At 38.4% G+C, this 21,741-nt stretch overlaps 1 protein-coding gene across 1 annotated transcript; it reads left to right on the forward strand.

Moving 5' to 3' along the window:
* The first annotated feature begins 11,652 nt into the window (after positions 1–11,652).
* On the forward strand, positions 11,653–21,424 carry GJA1 (gap junction protein alpha 1). The gene is made up of 2 exons (XM_048844664.2): positions 11,653–11,887; positions 18,347–21,424. The coding sequence occupies exon 2, from the start codon at positions 18,363–18,365 to the stop codon at positions 19,506–19,508; it is 1,146 nt and encodes a 381-aa protein (XP_048700621.1). The 5' UTR covers positions 11,653–11,887; positions 18,347–18,362; the 3' UTR covers positions 19,509–21,424.
* Positions 21,425–21,741: the final 317 nt, after the last annotated feature.

The following is a 21,741-nucleotide window of genomic DNA, read 5'->3' on the forward strand; positions in this document are numbered from 1 at the left end:
ATATATTTATACACATGTCCACTCAAAGGGCAAAATTCTTCTCTCTGAACCACAATATGATTTTCTACAGCATAGACCCTGTTTGTTCTGTATGTAGAATTCTTGTTGACATCACTGGGAATTCTGTGCATGGAACAAATGTTGAATCTGCGATGGAGATCTGCCAGTGGGGATTAGAGAGAATAATTTTGCCCTGTGTATGAATAGGTATCACTTTACAGTAAGTGGATGTTGAGACATGAAATGATTTGATATGTATATAGCATAGCCATAAATTTGTTACTGAAATAATACAAATAGGATTCATCTTGGTTTTTAACACTGGGATTGCAGCTGTTGCTTTATGTTCTCACTTTCCTAGGATTTAGACTGTCTTTAATCTTTCTAGCTCAATGGCATGATTCCTTTTCCTTTATCTAGAAACCTTTTTGGCAAGCTCTTTCTACATTTATCAGGCTAACTGGCTCCACACCTGAGACTAATTCCTATATTTCAAGAAAGGAATCTACTCTGTGAGATTAGTAACTATTAGTAAGCATAAACAGAGACTTACAAAGATTGCCTGTTCCTGAAATATCTTAAGCATTCACCATTTCCAGAAGTTAATATGTGATGGGTACATCTGAGAATTACCAGATATATACAGATTGTACCTCTTTGTTCTGTGCACATCTTCAAATGTCAGAGATGAACAAAATATTTTATTCAGACACCTTTCTATGGTTCTGTACCTTGAATTTTTTATTTTATGTCTGGAAACAGATGTTAAACAAGTATCAATGTTTTGACTTCTTGGCACATTGCCAAAAATCAAAAGAGATCATTGTCACAATACATAAGACAAATCTTTAGTTATAGCTAGTGTATAGCTTATACACGTGAAGCTGGGAAAAATAACTCTGCTAATAGATATTACAATTAGAGTTGGTCAAAATTTCCCCAAATATGATGTTGTATCAATATTTGTATTTATTATTATTGTATTTGTTATTATTATGTACTGTGTGCCAGCAATGTGCGCTGCATTGCATAGCACATAAAGACAGACCTGTCTCTTGTTTATAGGTTCACATTGTCTGGAACCATTATTTGCCCTTTTTGAAAGAGAAATACATTGCTTGGAAGAAGAACAGACAACCAACCTTCTCTCATCTTTGAAACCTTCTCAGCTGTAAGGCATGCAAGAGAAGAGACTTACTCTCTAGTTCACCCTGAGGCCAATATAATATAATTGGGTTAAAAAAATTAGATAAGTTCATGGAGGATCAGTGCATCAATGACAATTAGCCCAAACCCAAGCTCTGGGTGTCTCTAAACCTCTGACTGCCAGAAGCTGGGACTGGATGACGGGATGGATTACTCGATAATTGCCCTGTTCTGTTCATTCCCTCTGAAACATCTGGTACTGGCCACTGTTAGAGATACTGGGCTAGGTGGACCATTGGTCATTCTTACGTACCAACCACAAAGTAAATACCTATTATAGAGACATTAAAAGAATACCATAATTTAGGCATCTATACTAGGCACACAAGTCATTCTTTTTAGTAGGATTTCTACAGTCACACTTAAGGGGTCTGTGATGGGATGTTCACCCCTCAAAAGGCAGAGCAGATTAAATTAGGTCAATTAACTTTATAAGCCACACCTGGAAGAGATTCAGGGACCAGTAAAGCTTACTGGAACATGAAGTCCTGTTGAGAAGTAGCAGGCTGGGCTTGTATAAAGGGATGAAATGGTCTGCCTTCACTTCTTGTGAGAAGGGAGATTTGTTTGGGGCTACAGAGTCTGGCAAGAAGTCAGAGCTGAAAGTAGTCTTCAGTTACTCACTGGTAAGAGGGAGTTTGGGTTGGTAAACCCAGAGAGGGGTGGGGGTAGGGGTGAGGGTGTAGGCAGAAGATAGAGAAGTAGGAAGGAGTCCAGGGAGATAGTGGTGTGGTCTGGGAGCAAACAGACCGTAGTTGCTGGACATAGGAATCCTGGACTGGAATCCAAAGTAGTGGAAGGGCCCAGGTTCCCCAACCAGCCGCTGGGAAAATGGCACAGGACCTGGCCTTGGATTGGAAATCTGTCTGAAATGGCATGTGGATGACTCATCCAGTGGGACTTCCATACCTCAAAAGAGGGCTGGGTCACAAAGAGGAAGCACTGTGAGTCCTGGAGAGTGGTGGTGGTGGTGGGGGAACGCAATGTAAACAACCATCAGAAGGGAGGCACCAGCCCTGAAAGGAGTTAATCCCCAGACCCAGCCACAAGAAGGCACCCCAACAGTGAGGGAACCTACTACAGGGTCATAATTAAAATATAGTCAAAATACTGGAGAAACTAGATGGGCATTAGTGTTGAAATAAAGCGGGTCCTCATGTCTGTTTCTGAATAGAGTTGGCTGGAAAATGGAAGTCCCTTCCCATGAGAAATTTCACTTTTTTGAAAGTTTTGCATCCTGAATCAAGATGAAAAGTCAAATATACCAAAAAAAAAAAAATTCCCTTTTGGGAGACCTAATGCAGAATTTTTTTATGTGCTGGCAGCTCTTCTGCCTCCCTGCAGGCAGAAAGTGCAATTGTCAGGAGCCTTCCAGATGGGCTGCTGGAGGTTGAGAAATCAGACTTTCCATGACCCTGGCTGTCCGCCTCATGCCCATCTCCACAAAGCAAGTTGTTTACTGCATTGATTTTGGTTAAAGTAAAAGTGTTTAATTTGAAATGGCAAAGAGTATTTTGATGGTTGGAACTGAAATGTTAATTTGATACTGAGCCTTGGAAGTTGTTTAATGTTTAGCAAACTTTGGGGATAATGTTTCCTATATTTGAGTCTGGAAAAGATAAACTTACCTTGAATTTAAGTTAGTTTTAAGTAAATGAAAAATGAACGTTAAGCTTCAAGGCTGAAGGAATTTAAGAGTATTATACATATACAACAGAATGCAAAGAGACTGTTACAGCTGTTCTTGAATGTTAGAAGACAAATTAACAGCAGAAAACAGAACTAAAAGACCTCAGAATATTACCATTGGCATAATAATTTAAATTCTCTTTTAGATTTATGAAATTCTAGAAAGCACCTTTGTGAAGTCTGAATGCCAGCTACTGGATGGGTGGAAAGAAGTCAGTGACCCCTGACTAGCCTAAGTGATGGATATTATCTATAACCTGAAGAAGGGTCATCCCACAAATTTTCTCTATCCAATGGTAAAAGTGCTGATATCAGAACATGGTGCACAAGGAGATGGCCTAAACCATCTATGCAACTGAATGGAAAATTTGTGCATAAAAGAAGACCCTCATCACCACAGGTTGGTGGAGTAGCAGCCGCACCTGAAGATCCACACATCCTGAGTGAAGAGTTGTCTTGATCCTGATCCAGAGACTCTCCACTCACTTCTTATAGTCCTGAAAAGGTAATCTTCCTCTCCCCAAAACAGAGGCATTTCTTTAACCAAGTCCTCCATGAACAAAACATTTGGAGGATTTGAGTACTAGGATCCCATATCTTAACCAAAGTTGCCTTGGGAAATAGAATATTTCCTAAAGATTGAGGACATAAAGAACATCTCTAGGCAGGGAATTCAAGCTGAGGGTGAGATTGTCTTATCCTGCTTCTGTGTAGAGATGTTGAGCAAAACAATATGTGTCACACATATACTATAGGTGAACACTGTGCTCTGAAGGGAGTGTAAGATTTTGACCAGGGAAAGAAGAAAGTACTGCCTTCCTAAACAGTTAAAAAAACTGGAATTAGAATCTTTGTAAAACCAGTTTTCAGAATTCAGTTTGGTTTGAACTGTAATGAAGTGTGCTAGAATTGCACTAGTAATGGTTTCAACTACCATGTGTAGATAAATATTAGCATTGAGCTATATGGTTGTTACCTGATTGAAAGCTGTTGCTTTTTAATACTGTATTAAGCTTTAGAAACTTTTTATTTCATTCTAAGGCAGTATAGAAAGAATTATTAGACTTAAACCTACTTTGGTTTAATAACGTTTTTATGGTATTAATATAGTTTAATATAGTTTTTCTCACTTTATTTTTTTATTTCTTTTGTTCGTTTCTAGGATGATTAGGCTATACTTTAGGTTATATTAGAATATGATTTAAGTATATCTGGCTTGATTACAACATTCAGCTAAATAACTACTATTCAAATGCGCAACTATGATTAAAAATGCTTAAACACATAAAGAAATATAAATTCAGTCTTTTTCGTTTCTTTACACATAGTGCTACTTTGACTCAGTTATTTACCTTGTATACTGTGTAATTCCATTGTACATCCTTCACAGTTCAGTTACATTTACAATTTTGTTTAAATAAGTTTTGTTTCAAAGTTAAACTGTTTTGTCTATTTGGTTGGTGTGCCTTAAAAAACTCGGTTGTATAATGTGGGACCACCTTTTTGGGATAGTCTCATAAATATTATCAATACCATCTGTTGATTTTGTTTCCCCTGAACTAGTCCTAAGAGAAAGAGTTAGTTAATAGTCTTATCTCACCTATTACTGTTTCTCGCAGTTGTCAATCTTGTCATTTTTTTTTTTGGTAATTTTAATTAGGTCATGTGATGTTACTCTTATGCGCACCCCAAACAAGTTACAATGTGGCATATTACCAACTGTCTTTCCTGTCATGTTTGTTGAATAAGAAGAGGGCATTAAAGTTATACGCTGCATGCTGGCGAGTGCCCACGTTTAGCAAGTTACATTTGGATGAGCTAGTCAATCTAAACACTGCGTGCACACAAGTGCCACCTAAAATTTTTTTCTAATCTTGATATGATAAAAATAAAGCTAGTAATTGAGTTAGATCATGTTCTTCCTATAGGAAAGGAATAACAAATGCACAACTGGCAAATGATTGGCTCTCACTGTCTCTTTTCTAATTTACAGCACGGACTCAAAGAAGAAATGTATTTCCAAACACCTCTTGGTACTAAATCATTTGAAGAACACTATAATTAAATTCTCTAGTTTGATGTTGTGGATAAAACAGTTTGTCTCCCACCCTCACACTTGTATCTCCAGATGCCCAAATGAAAAACTTGGTTTAAATAATATGAAGGATTTGAATGAAACTCAGAAAACCCAGGAAATTCTAAATTCAGGGTGAAAAGAATCAGTTCTCCTAGGTTCTCTTCCCCTGGCATACTGTTAACACTCTGTAACTCAGACTTTCCAGCCTAACCTTGTGAGCTATTGTAGATATTGGTGTTACCAGGTATTAATTAATATTTGCAATCCTTGGAGAAAAAACAGCTATGTAAATGCTATGGTAAGTATTATTATTTACATGTTAATAATTTCATTTATTATAACTACCATGGGCATGCAGATTATTGTGCAGACTAATAGTACATCAAATTATAAGAACATTCAAATGATAATGAAAGCATTTTTAAAATAATAGAAGTTCAAAAATGTCTTAAACTGTTAAACCTTTAGGGTTTTTGCAACCTCTTCTCCTTTTATTCATAAATAAGGTTCTAGTTAGGGTTCCGACTGTGGAGCCCTTGCTCACTATAGTGAGCAGTTACTCATGGGCAGAGTCCTAAGAAATTCAATGGGATTACTAATGTGAGTAAATACTTACCAATGTAAGTAAGCACTACACAGTCTGGTCTAAATTCTAACATACCCTTACTGAATCCTCTACACACCAAAAAAATCTAAAAGAATCTAAAGATCACACATCTTTAAATAGTCCCAGCTGCTACCCTGACTTCAATTCCCTAAAGTAATTGAATTAAAAATACTCCCATATAAAATGATAAATTAAAGTGAATTATAAATACTCCCAAATAAAAAATACTCCCACTCTTTGGAACTGAATTACTGAAAAACCTCTGCTTCAACACGTGGAGATGAAGATTCACTAAAACGCATGAGAACCTATCTGGGTAGGCTTTTGAAACTGAACTGGAAAGTAAAAACAATAACAAGTGAAAATAGCATTCAAGACACAATTTAATTCATGTTTATTTTCACTGTGTACAGAAGGTGGAGCCAAATTCTCAAGTATCTGTAGACACATTCTTCGTTCCCTGCTTGAAATGCTCTACTGACTGGCTTTTTCATTTATATGACTGCTTTGATGGAGGGTGGTTTGTTCAGAAGGGGTGGACATTAGCCAGAATCAGTTACACTGATCAGTGAATTTTTTATTTTATTTGAACAAAGCCACCACTTTTCAATCTTTAAGTTCTCTTCATTAAGTTCTGCTAGCACTGTCAAAAAGAATCAGAGGAACCATTCATTACCCTCCCCACATTCTGTCCACCAACCAGCGAATAAAATTGGGGTGAGTTAGTATGTCACGGGATGTGGCATGAGAAGGGGGCAAGCAGCACTGAGTACAGTGCCGTGAGCGAGTAGTGGTGACAGCTCAGTTGTGAAGAATGCTGTTCAGATGCATGCTGTGATACTTGGAGTGGGGTGGGGAGAGCCACATCCCCTGCAGCCCGTCCTCACTTCAAACCTCGAGTTACTTCAGTAACACCTGTTGTAGGGTTTTTTTTAAAAAAAAAACCCTGAATTTAATTGTTCTTACTGCTTAAACAGTATTTCAGAAAGACTAGAGAAAGGTGTTGTCCTGGGAGTTAGTAGATCTCCGTTCTAGTTCTGTCTTTATCAATGGCTGGCTGTGTGGCCATGGGCAAGCTGCTTAATTTCTCCATGTTTCAGTTTCCCTATGTGTTAAAATACTTCATAATACATAGCTTATAGGGGTAGAGTAAGGCTTAACTTTCACTGATGTTTGTAAAACACTCTGAGATCCTAGACAGATGTCAGGATAGAATCTCAAAATATTACTAAAGCAGGAGTGACAGTGATTGTTATAGTTAAGGTTGAATAAAGAATTCTATTAACCACCTGGTTTTAGTCACTTCTAACTTTTGGAAACCTTCAGCTGAAATTCTTCAGTCTTGATCTCTGCCCAAAGATGATACCCTGTATATTTTTCATTGTAATGTTTGATTCAAAAATAGTTTACCTGATTTTGAGTAAAAGGAGAGTAAAAAACATTAGAAAAGATTGTTGCTACCTTTTTTGAACAGCCCTACAGTCACAACACCTTGTGGGTAGAAAGGAATGGCAATAATGCTTGCTAAGAAGGAATCTTTTGAATATCCCAATTGTTTTTCATTCTCAGTAAATATTTATATAATAGTAGCACCCAAAGGATTGGGGCCCGAGTGTGCTGTACAAGCAGAGAAAAGAGACAATCCCTGCCCCTTGGGTTTACAATCTAAAGATTTTTGGCTTGTATTTAACCAAGTAATGACCTTTTGAAATTCATAAGCTGTGCATTTTGTGGTGCTCCCTCCTGCAGTCCTAAATTGTGTGGGATAAGGTCTTATGGGTGGATTCTAGGCCAATGGTCCTAGATTATGGAAATTACCAGGGTTTTGACCAATTTGTTGAATGCAAGCAGAACTTCAAAGCTATGAAGAATATAATTCTTCCTTTTCTTAATTTCACAAAATAAAACCAAATCACGACTATTCTAAAAAAATGTTAAGGTTGCACATTTAAGCACTAAGATAAGTAAGATACCATGCACAGTTATGGTAACATGCATTCTGAATCACCAACCCTCCATCAGCAAGACATGGGACATTGCAGCTCTGCACCAACCATAACCCTAAGCATACAACAAAGAATGATGTTGAAATTTTTCTGGTCATCTAGGGTCATAGTTAAGTTACTTTCCTGGTTAGAGGCCTAATTCCCCTGTAATGCACAACTGGTGCTGTGCATGCGTGCACAGCTGAGTGTACTTTGCATTGAATGGCCTCATTCTCTGAACCACAGTTAAGGAGGGCTGAGCAGTACAGGGGAGTACAGTGAAGTTAGATTTGCAGTCAACACACTCAGGCTTTGTCTACACTCCTCACCTTTTAGTGACACAATGTAGCTGCTGTTTGTTGGCAGGAGAGAGCTCTCCCACTGACAAAAATACTTCCACCCTCAACGAGTGGCAGCAGCCTTGTTGGCAGGAGAGTGCTCCTGCCGACAAACGCTGTTCACGCACTGGTGCTTTTCATTGGTAAAACTTTTGTCGTTCGGGGTGCGGGGGTTAACACCCTTGAACAACAAAAGTTTTGCAGACAAAGTTTCAGTGCAGACAAAGCCGCATGCTCAGATTGCAGCTCAGGAAGAATGTGTTATGCATCCACAGCACCAGTAGGATAGTGACACCCCTTTGCTCTGAGTGGGTCTTAGAAGTCAATGGGAAATTTTTGCCTCTGTAATGTCCACCAATTTGGACAAACAGATTTTAACATCAGTGACCTGATAGACATATTAATACTATATTTCAAATGAAACTCCGCTATTCAGCCTTTCCTGGTGAACTAGTTGATTAAAAAAATAGCATCTTTTAGAATGAAGCCTTTGTGTAGAATTATATATGTTCACCATACCATATGTGTGTGTAATAAATAGAAAAGGAATACTGGACTGAGTGCTGTATTAAAGACAATAAATATTAAATAAACTGTCAGAATGTGTAGTTAATTTCCTCTCTGATAAATCTGAGTCCTGGACAGAAAAAATTGAAACAGAACTGCAGTCTCTGAACCGTTTCCCTAATATAAAGGATCTTACTCCTGTGATGACTGAACAGAGAATTAAAAGAAATACTGCATAAATTGCCTCTGAGCTTCAGTCACAATGATCTATGTAACAGAAGCTGAGTGAGGATAAAATGTTTGGGTAGGAACCTGAACTTGCCTGCACTGGTTGCATTCTAGCCTGCCAGATCAAACCCAGACATGTTCCACAGAAATAGCATTGCCACGCTCAAGTGTTGCTTCATGACATCATGACTTATGCTTCAAAATGCAAACATCATCAGATGGCAAGACTGGTCCCAATACTCCATGCTCTAAGATCTCATTCCAAAAAAGTGAAAGATGTTTGGGTTCAATAACAGAAAATCTCCATGTGAGATCCCACATCCATCTTTTCACTCACCCCCTAGTCCTTCTTAGTTAGGAACAGACCTACAAATATCACAGCTCTGACATCCTTCAAAATTTCTGCTGAACACTAAGAAATCTGACTGGAGGGCAGCTGTGTGAAAATGTTCACTTGGTTTGAAAAAGTTAGTTTAATTTGTCACACAAATAAAGGTGAGTGGAATTTTGGCCCCTTTTCTGGCAGAGCTGGTAAAATCGAGCTGTGAAACATGAATTCAGTGACAAGTCTAATTCTTAAAGAGACATTGGCAAGGTATTTGCCATAAAATAATAATAATAATAATAATAATCTTTCTTATTTCTTTATAATGTCCTGTTGGAAGTTTGAAACAGAACACTTTCCTTTCAGAGGGCAATGCCAAGTATTACATTTACTATTACCAAATTTCTTTTTCTTATAGTGCTTATATGCACTGGCTCATTATTGTATGGTTACACTATGAAGTTGGGTTGCTGACATTTACTGTCGGTTTATTTAGGTGGAGAAACACTTCCAAGCTTTTCTTTTGAGAACGACATGCATGAAGAATTACAAAGACCTTTCAGACAGATATAGGAGAAAAAAATAAGGTATGGCAAATTTTGGACCCAAGGACCCTGAAAGTCTCTCATATAGATTACAGCACTGTATTCCAGCATGCCAGACTGTAGAGGAGAATCTGATTCCCTTTCAAATTAAAGCAATCTTCAGGAGGAACAACACTTCCACCAATGGCAAACTCCAAGCCACTCCAAATCTTCTCACCCACCTTAGTAGGTGTGGGGCCTTCTGGATCCAGCTGATAATCCCATGGTCACCTAATGAGGTTTGTATCCATACTCCACTTAATAATTAAAGTCTATACTAGGTTGCATTAGGAACATTTTATTTACTTAAGTGGCTATCCTCACCCATATTCAGGGAGGGAGGGAAGAAGGGACCGAACCCCATGGCTTGTAAATTATTTTAACTTTCAACAAGGGCCCAGGGCCCTCTAATGCACATAGCCCCAATCCTCTTACCCAGATGCTCTCCCTCTTCAGAGTTAAAGTTCCCAGTAAAGGAAAAACAATACTCACAGGGCTTGGTGACTACAATAACTAAAAAACACCTCACACAACAGACCAATATCAAGGGAAACCAGACAAGATAGAGAATCAAGTGTATCAGGCAGTGGCCGCAGGAAAAGGAGGGTTTAGGGGTATACGGATAACCCATGTGTTATCTTTTTAAAACAGGAGACAGTGTGTACACTGAACTGGGAGTCAGTATATTTGGGTTCCTTTGCCAGCCATGCCACTAACCTGCTGTGTGTCTGTGGACAAATATCTTTGCCTTATTTTCCCCATCTGAGTAATGATACTTACATTAATCTATAAAGTACTTCGAAAGCTATGGGTAGAAAGCACTCTATAAGAGCTAAGCAAAAGACTATGATATTATCCATGCTTAGGGTTACATGGTTTGACATCCATAGTTCCAAGAAGAAGATGAGTAGGAAACTTTACCCAAAATCAGGGATGAACACCAAAATGGCTATTATTTTACCTTCTCCCTGTTATAAGTCTTTTAAGTGAGACCAGAAGCTGTGAACCCTGAATGGATCCAGAAGTACCCTTCCCTGAGGATTAGGGCCCAAAATGAACCTGAAAAACTCTAAGTGTAGAGCATCACAGAAGAATGGTCATGGGGAGCTGTCCAACCACTTGGAGCTGTTGGAGTAGTAGTTAAACTATCCTAGTCATTGTCCAGGCCAGGGCAATAAAGGAGCCAACACCACATGATACAGAAAAATACAAATAAAATTCCTAATGTAGTGTCCAGAATGGTCCAGTTAATATGGACACTTATTTGACTCTGTGTCTGAGAAACCTCACCATAATGGACAGTACAAAATTTGCTGTGTTTTACAGAGAAAGCATTTTGTTGTAAGGGGGTTTATTGCAATCAGGTTGGGGCAAAAGCCATTTTGGCTTCAATCCAATTGGAAGGGTCTTTTTTCTTTTTCTTGTGCGCATTCAGTGAAATGAACTGAAATACTGTGACTACTCAGTGCTGCTCACTATTTGAGATTGAATGCCCTGCATTATTTTGTGGGTGTTGTATTGAAATTTCCTGGCATGAGTTTTCTGGAATGTATGTTCACTGCTCCCCTGGAATCTTCACCAAAATATAATGTGCTGTGTATCTCTTGAGGCAACCAGAGGGCTGAAAAAGTACATTAACAAACACACTGTTACTTTCTGTTGAGCACCTAAGGGAAATGGAAGCAAGTAAACTAAAGATATGCAAAGAAACTAAAGATAAACTTCTTATGCAGTGACTGCCACTCCACAGGGAGGAGAATGAAGAGGGCAAAATAGTCTATCCCAAGCCAGAGCCTGGCAGGCTGGCTCAGGTTACAAATTGATTCCTCTCACTCTGTTCCCTTTCCTAAGACTCCACACTCCTTAAGAAAGTTAAACCACCTCATTTGTCCCAGGTAACCCTGAGTCCTATTCTGGATAAACTACCACTCAGTGTATTACTTAGTATATCTCAAATATTCCTTACTGAGTGACTCCTCATTTGTTCAACTTCAATACACTCAAAACTCTCTCCTTTATTCCAAAATGTTTTCTGCTGTCTCTTCTTGCTTTTCCTCCTCCCCCTTTTCTCCTCCCCATTCCCTAGCTTTCCCTCCTCTCCCCTCCTCCCTTCAGTGGCTGGTTAAAAGCTCTCCCAGTGTTCCAAGTTTGAAAAAACCTTTTTTTACGAGGTATCAGCACTTTTCTTTCATTAGTGGGTAAGGAAGGATGAAAACTACAAAACAGCAGTAGACTTTTAAAGTTTAAATAGACAGGTCTGAAAGCCTGAACTTGCTTTTCCATTTTAGCTCACTCTTCCAAAGAGGCACTTGTTTGCTTGCTTCTCTGATCATCAGCAGGGGTAAGTTGGAAAGTTTTTACTTTGTTTGATTTCAGGAGTTTTCTATTGTTTTCCCCATTATTGGAGTATTTAAACCACAACTGTACAAAACAGCACAACATTTGTAAAGAAGTTATCCAGTTAACATTTCTGGAGATTTATTGTTTGTTTTTGTTACATTTTGAGCATTTCTCTAAATAATTTTAATTTTCAACTACTAACCTAGTTCTACAACAGGTAAACTATGGCAAAACTTCATCTGCAAAACTGGATTATGAGACTCTCTATTGGATTTTGGTAAAATAATTCAATGTGCACAATTTTCTAGGTCTAAATTTGCTAGTTTACTTTTAAATTGTTATTTTTTCTTAATCAGTGTGCCAGAATCCCTTGTTGCACTGAAAAGGTCTCAGAAGTTAATAACAGAGAGACCATATACTAAGTGTTTCCTATTTGTCCCCCATGCCTTTTGCTTTCATATGGCAATCTTGATTGATGTTTAATAGTTTGTGCAAAGCAAGGTTCTTAATTAGTTGCTTTGTTAAAATTCTGCTAGTACTAATCTGGTGACTTTCACGTGGTCTTGCTGATTTTTTCCCCCTTCTTTTAAATGGATGTGATAAAATCCAGAAGTGTGTTTAAGGATTTCTTTAAATCCAGTTTGTGTATAGTTAGTCTGTGTTAGCAACCCCAGTGAGGGATTTTAGAGGAGCCCTGCAGCACTCAGGCATCCGCCTCACCACGCTGGCAATGCCTGTGCAAGTTCTGTAAGGAAAACAGTCTGAGAATAGTCCCAATATGTGTCAGGATACACTTCCAATAATCTGCCTTGAATGCTGTAGTACAGGACTGAAGAGGAATGGAATTCTTGGGCAGCATCTTTCACAGACGTGACTCTTGTCTGAAGTTATAACAGATTGCAAGACTCTGGTGTGATTCTTTATTGTTGTTGTTGCATGGGTGCTTGCCAGTAATTAAAGAACAAAACAAGGGGGATGAAGAAGGGACTTCAGTGGAACATCACAATTGTGTTTTATTGTGCCCAGCTAGGATTTCCCCATATCTGTCCTAATATAACTTACTGGCCCTGCAGTTTGGGATATTTTCCTAACAGAATGTTCACTGAGAGTCTTCTAAGTGAGTTTCATTAAAACCAACAACAAAGCAGACCTGAGAAACAACTCATGTCTCTGATTTCTCTGTGTCTGTGCGCATGGAGGGAACTTGCACTGAGCCTTTCATCTTGCCATCTTAACATCTGGACAGCACACACTGCGCTGTAGAACTCCTGAAGTCCCCTGACTTTGAAATGTTTACTGAAGTGTTTCCCTCAGAACCTTCAAAGCTAAACATTGGCACTGACCCATGATACCTAACAAGCAAATACAAATAGGAGAAGGATGAGCAACGGGCTGAGTTCAAATGGGGAAAAGGAAGGAGCAATGGATTTGATTTGTAGCAAATATGTGTATACACACACTAAATATTGTAAAATGCTTTCAGCTCTCATTTGTATCTAGCCTGAAAAACGAGTACAGTCTGATGCTGAAATCAAATGCACCTCAGTTTAGGTAAAAAGACATTTGTGGGATTGGAAGTCTATGCAGTGTTCCTAGTGAAACAAATAATATTCCCTCCACCCTTTGAATATGGGCACCTGGATACACATTTATACCACATTTCCTTTGCAGGCTTTCTTATTTGAAAACTTATACATGTTAAACATACAGGATCAGCTTTCACTGATTTCAAAGGGATCTGCAGCGACTTACACCACAGATAAATTTGAACCAAAACATGAATGCATGGTTCATAGGCTGTTAATGGGTTTCATAAGCTGGAGACCTGACTTGTACAACTGGAAGTTCTTGTGTTTTTTCGGTCTTGCATTTGGTCCTTCTGTAAAGCTCCATAGAGGTAGACTGGGTAGAAAAGAATGAGATAGATGTAGAAGGAGCAGCTAAAGATAGAGGAGAGAATCCATCAGTGGTTATTAGTACTAGAAGCTTGGAAAAGAAAACAATGTGCAACCATCTAGGGTGCCCTCTGTGTCTTGTGGGTGAAATTCTCTATCCCTGACATGCATCTACAGACCTACAGATGGACTCTACCTTCCCAGTGGAATGTAAGAGTACCATTTCCCTAACCTTTGTGAGACTGAATACATGTAACATTAAAAAAAAAATCCTCAACCCCAAGTCTCGTGCATCTTAGCTCCTTTCCCTCAGCTGTTGGCTGCTCTTGGGGAAGGCTCACGGTGATCGATGCTCAAGGGGAAGGAATCCTCTCAAAGGCTCTGTTTTTTATTAGTTATTTATTTCTATTTGCATTTCAAGGGCAGGCTTTTGCAGGAGTTTAGGGGAGGGCCAGAGCTCTTAGCCCATTTCCTAAACACTCTTGCAGCTGTACAGCCCTATTTCAGATCCCACACACTTACCGCACTGCAGCCCTGTGCCTGATCTACTCATTACCATGTGACCTACTGACACTGCAGTCAGACCTGGACTCTTTAGCAGGGCACTCAGAGTACCCTATTCCCCCTGGAAAATATGAACCACATGACATGATGAATGTCTTCCATAAAAAAAAGTTCTCAAATTTCTCAATTGTGATGTATAGATCAAATTTCTTTTACATGTGGCCATCCAGAACTCATACAGATGAATATTGTCATAGTTCTTTCTTCTGTACAGCATAGTCTCTGTCTCTACACACACACACACACTAGAACCGAGAAGAAATTCATCTACTAAAATGCTTTACTGTCCAAGTTTTGTATTAGCCATCTCAAAACAAGCTATATCATCACATAAAATAGTAATGAGTAAGAACTTAGGCTACTTCATGCCAGTCCCATAGTTAAGTACCTTGCTGAATTTGGGGGTCTGACTATTTATCAGTTATATCAGCCACTGTGCTATGATGCAATCATTCCATTAGGATGACATTGCTAAAAGCAGTCTAAATCATAAAAGGTAAGAGATATTTAGGCTGCTCACTAAAGGAGATCTTTAGTTTTAAAGCAATTTAAAGCAGTAAGAACATTTAAATAGTTGTTCATTGCAGAAATAGAGAAAAACTCTTTGTAATATCTGGTAAACAAATAGTGTAAATTCATTAATAGAAATGCTCTTTTGGTACACTGAAAGTAAGCAACGTAGATCCAGTCAATGAATTTTCTCTGCAACAAACTGAAATACTGTGCTTCATAGAACAATAGTCTCTACTTAAGCAAAGGAATAATATGTTTGTGCCATTTCAAGGTTATCTGCTTAACAGCACACTGTTATGATTTGATGTAAGTGTTTTAGCACTGGCAAATGCTAAAGGGTAATTGATCTCTTTTTTTTTTTAAAAATTTGCTTTTCAGAACTATGTATAAGTAATTCAAGCAAGGAATGTGTCCTCCTGGAGTATGTATTGCCAGAGGATATAATGAAACTTAACAATTTTGCATGCTGAAACAAATTGGAAAATAGGCAATAAATTCTAAAAATACTGCAGGTGTGGGATTAAGTAAGTCAAAACTGGAGTATATCATCCTATATTAAGGGACCCGAGTGGAGTGTAATTAAAAAGCAAGCAGCCTATAACTGCCTAGAAATAACACCTCTTCTGTTTTTTTAATCATACTTTTAATCTGAAATAACATTTACACTGTAATGAAATCCACTGAGCCTGGGGAAAGCCTGCTAATGCAGTATTTTCAAATCATTCAAAAACTGGCTAATAAAATCAAGAAGCTATTATTTGAAGAAAAAAAATCCTTGCTTTTGTCCATTTCCATAGTTAGAACATGGAGAAAGGAGTTTGCCTTTTAAACAAACTTAATATATTATGCACCACAACAGATTGTTTTCTGTTTCAACAATTATAGCTTGAGAAGCAGTGTTTTACTGAGGTAGCATAACCTGCCAGCTTTTATGATAAAAAAATTTGCTGCTGGGCTCATAATCTTTTTTCAGAGACCCTTAAATGAATGTTTCAGAGGAACAGCCGTGTTAGTCTGTATTCGCAAAAAGAAAAGGAGTACTTGTGGCACCTTAGAGACTAACCAATTTATTTGAGCATGAGCTTTCGTGAGCTACAGCTCACTTCATCATCTGATGAACATCTGATGAAGTGAGCTGTAGCTCACGAAAGCTCATGCTCAAATAAATTGGTTAGTCTCTAAGGTGCCACAAGTACTCCTTTTCTTTTTAAATGAATGTGTCAGTCTTCTTCTCAATCAAAATGGACCAGTGAGGACAAACACCTTTCCCCAGAACTAACATGGGAATGCAAATAAATACTTCCTAGAATCTTCCGTGTAGAGGTTGATACATGGCCTCTTGTGCTAAATTCTAAAAGAGGCCTGATTCTTCAAAGGACTACTTGCATGAAAAAGAGCTAATCATGTGAGGGGGTTTAAAGGTTATTATGGGGAGTCCTTCTTCATATCCTTAGGAGGATGTCCATGTGGGTTAAGGAGGTTAGAAGGGACTCACGGATAAGAGACAGCAACCACAAGTAGGTTCTTTAAACTCTTGCCTCTTCTTGCTCCCTCAGCCTGCCTGTGGGAAGGAGGTGGTGTCAGTTAATTTATTTAACAGCAATTACTATGGTTAAGGTTGCCAAACAGTTTCCATTATAACCTCCTGTTTTCCTTCACTCCTAACTTTCCTAAAAATTATCTTCAGGGGCTGAAATATCCTATTCTAAGTCTATGGTGGCTTTTTTCCCCCCCGAGAAAGTTTAAAGAAAACAGTTTCAATCATTTCTGGATTACGAATATGTGAAATGTAGAACTTGGCAAGTCAATAGCCCTTACAGAGGAGTACATCCCTAATCCACTGTGAAAGAAACTGGTTAGAAGTTAATAAAGTTATGAATATTGGAAAATCTTTTACTCAGTTTGCATGGTACTAAATATCACTATCTGACAAATCATGCTTCCAAAGGGATGCTTCTTTAAGGTGCAAAATTTTCAATGCCGGTTAGATGTTCCAGGATACAGATTTCTAGGTAGGTTAACATGTACCATTTGGCCAAAGGCAACAGTGCTTGTTACCTCTGCCAGGAATCAAGCATGCAAAATTGACCATTTCATTACATTTTAAGGTATTTGTGTATTTGCAGATATGCTGCATAAGGTACACATAATCTAGAAATGGACACTTCAATATCAAATTGAGAGAGACAGTTAAACTAGCCTTATTTCAAACTTCTTGAAATGCATACCTATTACTTGCACACTGCAGGGCTGGCGCATTTGTTGAAGGCACCCATGTGATATTTATATGGCTAACAATGGGGGAGATAGGAAGGATTTGCTTTCCTTTTTGTTCCATTATTTCCTTTTTCTCTTTCAAAAAAAATATAGAAATTTAAATGCAGAAATTACATAAACACAAGGCTAAAAACAACACAAAATAAGGAAGCCACATAAGTCAGGAAATGCAGACATTAAGGTTTCTTCACTATGTGAACCTTAGCTTGGCTACATTTCATATATTTAATATTTTCTGGTCCTGTTTTCTGTGTTAAATATATACACTATGAGTCACCTCAAGTTAAGCATGTGTGCAAATATTTTCAGCTTTGGGACCTATATTCTTAAACATATCACATACAGTATACGGAGTGAAAGTTGGCTGAGTTAACCATGCAAAAATAATTTTAACCTATGTATTTTGTGATTTTCATTATTTTAATTGTACAACCTTTACACTGCTTTTGCATGATATTGCAATGTGTTTTCTTTTCTTTTTGACTGAATTGTGAATGTAATACTTGTGAAGATTGATCTAGATTGCTGGCCAAGCATTTGAAATATTCTGTTTATCCAGAGAATACTCGGGCAACATCAATGCAAACTTCCCCAGACTGCTTCCACATTGAACCTCCACTTTGATTTGGCTCATTCAGGCTTTGGCATCTGCGCTGAGACTGTGACAACAAAGATGCCAATTAGTGCCAACTCGAATGGCAACTTTTGTGGTGGTGACTGCTTTCCATTGAAAAGTGGAATGAAATTGGCAAACACATTTGCCATAGGGCACTGAAATGCAATGCAATATTTAACTTGTCATATATTTTATTTACATTAAATACAGGCCTACAAATTAAGGAGCTCACCATAACGTATTTCTCTTCTGTTAGTGTAAATCAGTGTAAATGCAAGTTCCTAGAGCTATACCAGTTAACATTATAGTGGACTGCCAGTTCTACTATCAGCAGAGGATCTGGCTCTATATTTTGTTCATGTGGACTTCCTATAGTGACTTCTGTTTGATGCCTCACCAGTGGAACTACTACTATGAAATATTCTCCTTGTTGTAGAAGGAGAGTTTTTCTTGACCACCTACATATCCCCCTCTAGACTAACATCCATGAACCAAGATAAGGACTGTGTTATGGTGGCTTACATGCATTATAAACCTACAGGTGTGAATACAGTTAACATAGCTTTAATTATTACTATTTTTGTTTTGTTTTTAGCCAGCATCCTGTGAAGATGGGTGACTGGAGTGCCCTGGGAAAACTTCTTGACAAGGTTCAAGCTTATTCTACTGCAGGAGGGAAGGTATGGCTCTCTGTCCTCTTTATTTTCCGCATCTTGCTCTTGGGGACAGCAGTGGAATCAGCCTGGGGAGATGAGCAATCTGCTTTCCGGTGCAACACTCAGCAGCCTGGTTGCGAGAACGTCTGCTATGACAAGTCCTTTCCGATTTCTCATGTGCGCTTCTGGGTTCTGCAGATCATATTTGTGTCTGTGCCTACCCTCTTGTATCTGGCACATGTGTTCTATGTGATGCGGAAAGAAGAGAAACTGAACAAGAGAGAAGAAGAGCTCAAGGGTGTCCAAAATGATGGTGTGAACGTGGAGATGCACCTCAAACAAATAGAGATGAAGAAATTCAAGTATGGAATTGAAGTGCATGGCAAAGTTAAAATGCGAGGAGGACTGCTCCGTACTTACATAATCACCATTCTCTTTAAGTCTATCTTTGAAGTGGCCTTCTTGGTGATACAATGGTACGTCTATGGGTTTAGCCTGAATGCTATTTACACTTGTGAGCGAGAACCATGCCCACACAGAGTGGACTGCTTCCTCTCCCGTCCAACTGAGAAAACCATCTTCATTATCTTCATGCTGGTAGTGTCTTTAGTATCTCTTGCCTTGAACATTATTGAGCTTTTCTATGTGTTCTTCAAGGGTGTCAAGGATCGTGTGAAAGGAAAACCAGACCCCTACTCTCCCACCGGTACTGTGAGTCCTGCCAAGGAATGTGGATCCACGAAATATGCTTATTTCAATGGCTGTTCCTCTCCCACTGCCCCCTTATCACCCATGTCTCCACCAGGCTACAAGCTTGTTACTGGTGACAGGAACAATTCCTCCTGTCGTAACTACAATAAACAAGCCAGTGAGCAAAACTGGGCAAATTACAGTGCTGAGCAGAACAGATTGGGACAGGCTGGCAGCACCATCTCCAACTCTCATGCCCAGCCCTTTGATTTACATGATGATCCCCAGAACACTAAAAAACTGGCATCAGGGCTTGAGCTGCAGCCCCTCACCCTTGTGGACCAAAGGCCACCTAGCAGAGCCAGCAGCCTAGCCAGTAGTAGACCTAGACCTGATGACCTAGAGATCTAACCATTCCGAGCTGCTCAACTATTAAATGAAATGCATTGGAAGATGCATGCAGTGTTCATTTTGTTCCAGTGGAGGTGGTACTTAATAGTCTCAACCAGGAGTTTTTAACAAACATAAACACTTTTAAGTTACTTGGTGTTTTCTGGGGCTCTAAGGGTGGCATGGGGGTGGTACAGTACATATTGGTATTTAAAGCAGCTGATTTAAAGAATTTAAATACTAAGAAAGAAGAGAAGATTAGCCAACATTAAGGTAGGGTTTTGTTTTTCTAGAAAGGATGTAAATGTCTAAATGTGTGTGTGCATAGTGTGTTCATTTCTAAAGTCTTCTGTTGTACTAAAAAAAAAAGAAATCACTTTTTTCAGAATGAAATGCTGCCTGAAGATGAAGATACGTTTTTCCTGTTGAACAAGTGAAAGACCTAGGACTGTCTTTGATCATTTCCCTGTCAAGAACATTCCATTATTAAAATTTGCACTTTGAAGGTAAACTTCCTCTTTTGATCCTCTTGGCATCAATAGACTTCTTCATGGATAACTTTATATCCTTTGAATCACATCAGTGAAAATTTCAAACAAGGCCCGCCAAAATACATTGATCAGAGGCTTCTCGATTCTTCATACAGGTAGATTTTGTTGTGTGTGGAGTTTGGATGTTCTGCACACCTACATCATTCCTACAGTATCATCCACATTTTGTTTTCTAAAGCAATATTCACATTCAACAGCTCACACATACAGTATAATGAAAGCCTTTTAAAAAACCATTTTGCTACCACTTGCAGATTTAAGAGTTGGAGTCAGACAATCAAGGCACCTTCAGTTATTTCTATCACACATGTATGTGTATTTGGGATTTGTGTGGGGAAGGGGTTTCCCTGGAGACATGCATACATAAGACACACTCACAAGCTTCGAGAAACACACACAGCAAACTTATAGTTGACATTTTCTGATAGTATTTGTGGAGATGTGGGCCACCATGGTGTTTACATTATATGATTCCTGCAGTGCAAGTAAAGCACGTCTGACTTTTTATTTTAATTCAATATCTTATTTTCCATGTATCCTATGATGGATGCTATTACTTTGTTAGGTATGAATAGAGGGTTTTGTTTTGTTTTTTTTAAAATCGCCTAATCCTGTAGATCTTACTCTGGAAAAACTCTCTCGAATGCCAGCGAGAGTATTGCCTGAGCAAGGACTGTATGATCAGGTCCAAAAAGTAGCAGTGGTGCAGCTCTTGCTGGCATGAATGATTTTCTTTTGTAGCTGTTAGAGATGGAAAAGACCTATTAGATCATTTAGTCCTTCTCCCTGTTATGTAATAATTGATGCTTGAATGATAGAGATTGTAGTACTGTAAACAAGCTTTAGTCTTTAATGTGAGAAACTTAGAAGAAATGCTTTGAGTTGGATTAATAATAAAATGTGCCTACATGAATTTTTCAGTAACTGGGTTTTTTTTGTTTTTTGTTTTTGTCCTACACATAATCATATACTCAACTGTAATAGTCTGGTTCAATCCAATGTTGACAGTTAAATCTTTCTAGATGAATTCAGCAATTCTGATGTTTGCACTTAGATTTTGTTTGGAATGAAAGTGAAGCTGAAAGGGTTTCTAAAGAGTACAATTCTAACTAATTTATTTGAAATATATGCTAAAGAAATCTACCAGTTTCTTCAACCACATTGCCTTTTAGCTCAACACAGATCAACCAAGGGAATACATTGCTTGGTTTCATTGCGCAGTAGCACAGATAAAGGGTTTTGTTTAACACATTATACTAATTTGTTTGACATTCCATGTTCAACTACCGTCATGTTCAACTTCATTGCATGTATGCAACCATAGACCATCAGATCATGTTGTCTGGAGAACATACTTTAGTCAATAAATTTTTAATTTAGTATAAATCAGCTTTCTAATTGTCTTTTTACTTTGACACATGATTGTTGTTTATCTTTTGTCTCAAGATTATGGTGCGATGGAAGGATTCATCCAAAGCATTTCCCATATAAAAACAGTTTACATGGGTTTATGTGATGGTTTGTATTGTGGGTACGCACGTATTTTCAAACTGGATTAACTTAGTTTGATCTGATTTAAACCCCCCATGTACACAAGCCGTAAATTTGCTTTGAATTGAAAGTTCACAGTAATCATAGAATCAGATTCTGGTTCCCTGAGTGAAACTAAATTAATGGAATCAGTGGGACCACTCATGCAGAAA

This window comes from Caretta caretta, chromosome 3, assembly GCF_965140235.1.
Source record: "Caretta caretta isolate rCarCar2 chromosome 3, rCarCar1.hap1, whole genome shotgun sequence".
In the NCBI taxonomy this organism is placed as follows: Eukaryota; Metazoa; Chordata; order Testudines; family Cheloniidae; genus Caretta; species Caretta caretta.

Excerpts from the sequence above, each read along its gene's own strand:
- GJA1 (XM_048844664.2), top strand. The coding sequence starts at position 18,363 with ATGGGTGACTGGAGTGCCCTGGGAAAACTTCTTGACAAGGTTCAAGCT.